This window comes from Eimeria maxima, genomic scaffold (assembly GCF_000499605.1).
Source record: "Eimeria maxima Weybridge genomic scaffold, Emw_scaff3035, whole genome shotgun sequence".
Lineage (NCBI taxonomy): Eukaryota > Apicomplexa > Conoidasida > Eucoccidiorida > Eimeriidae > Eimeria > Eimeria maxima.
Window position 1 is genome coordinate 1 of NW_013565883.1, and position 1648 is coordinate 1648.

Genomic DNA, 1648 nt, shown 5'->3' on the forward strand with positions numbered 1-1648 from the left:
TGCTGCTGTTGGTTGTGGTGGTGGTGGGGGTGGTGGGGGTGGTGTTTACCACCAGGTGTGCTAGGGAGTTTTATTGGAAAAATGGGGGGTAAAAGTATAGAATGGGGAAGGGAACTGCACCATGCATGCATGCATGCATGCATGCATGCATGCATGTATGCATGCATGTATGTATGTATAATAATTGTTTGTTGTGCATGCACAGGGATTTGTATATAAGAATTTATTATCCTTAGTAATAGATGAGGCAGATCGTATATTAGAGATTGGATTTGAGGAAGAAATGAATGCTATTTTATCCTTATTACCTAAACAAAGACAAACTTGTCTATTCTCTGCTACACAAACTGCTAAAGTTGCAGACTTAGCCAGACTTTCCCTCAAAAAACCCGTACTTGTACAGGTAATATACACAAAAATATATATATTAATAAATATATGCATGCATGCATGCATTGGGGTATGCATACATACATGCATGCATGCATTAATGCATCGAGCAGTTTCAAGGGGTATTTGCATGCATATATAAATGTATATATTAGTGTATATATATATTATATACATATTATACAGATAATATATTATATATATTTATGCTTATTTATAAGTTTAATGTATTATATTTATGCATGCATGTGTTTGTTTGCATGCAGGTACAAAATACTGTCGCAACAGTATCGGGTTTACAGCAAGGATATGTAATATGTCCTGCTGAGCAACGATTTCTTTTATTATTTACATTTTTAAAGAAAAATAAAGATAAAAAAGTAATGGTTTTCTTTAGTAGTTGTATGTCTGTACGTTTTCATGATGAATTATTCAATTATATTGATCTACCTACTACATGTATACATGGCAAAAAGAAACAAGCAGCAAGAATGTCTACATATTATGAATTCTGTGAGGCAGAGGTAAGCCAATTAAACAAAAAGAAGAAGAAAAGGTCATAAAACAGTATTCTGCGGTGTATATACACATACACCTGAGGTGTATAGGCAGCTACTTTGTTGTATTTTGTTTACTTTTGTTCACAGAAAGGAATTCTTCTTTGTACCGACGTGGCGGCAAGGGGTTTAGATATTCCTAAGGTACGCATTCTTGCCCTACAATAAGACGGAATTAGGGTTTAGGGTTTAGGGTTTAGGGTTTAAGGTTTAGGGTTTAGGGTTTGTTGTATGATTGTACAGGTTGACTGGATAGTACAAGTAGATCCTCCTGATGATCCTCGTGAGTATATACACCGCGTAGGTCGTACAGCTCGTGGTGCCGGAGGAAAAGGGAAGGCATTATTATTTCTTATGCCTGAGGAATTAGGATTTCTTCGTTATCTTAAGCAAGCTGGTGTACCTCTTAATGAATATACTTTTCCTTCCTCTAAGCTTGCGAATGTACAAACACAACTTGAGCGTCTTATAGAAAAAAATTATTATCTGCATAAATCTTCTCGTGATGCATACAGATCTTATTTGCATGTAAGGAAATAATAATATATATTATAAATATAATATATTTATAATATATATATTGCTCCTTTCCTCCTTAAATCATTATCTTAATTAATTATAATGCACAGTAGTAGAAGGCAGTTCCTGCAGTATATTATGTCCTTCTTAGGGGAATTGTTATATATATATATATATATATA

General features: G+C 34.0%; 1 protein-coding gene across 1 annotated transcript; it reads left to right on the forward strand.

Annotated features, from left to right (window-relative positions):
• Positions 1-81: 81 nt before the first annotated feature.
• On the forward strand, positions 82-1475 carry EMWEY_00059910 (ATP-dependent RNA helicase, putative; the record flags this gene model as incomplete). Its single annotated transcript, XM_013481286.1, has 4 exons — positions 82-88; positions 237-403; positions 1038-1091; positions 1191-1475. Coding segments are annotated over 4 exons (513 nt in total), but the record flags the coding sequence as incomplete, so codon positions are not given.
• Between the last annotated feature and the right edge of the window lie 173 nt (positions 1476-1648).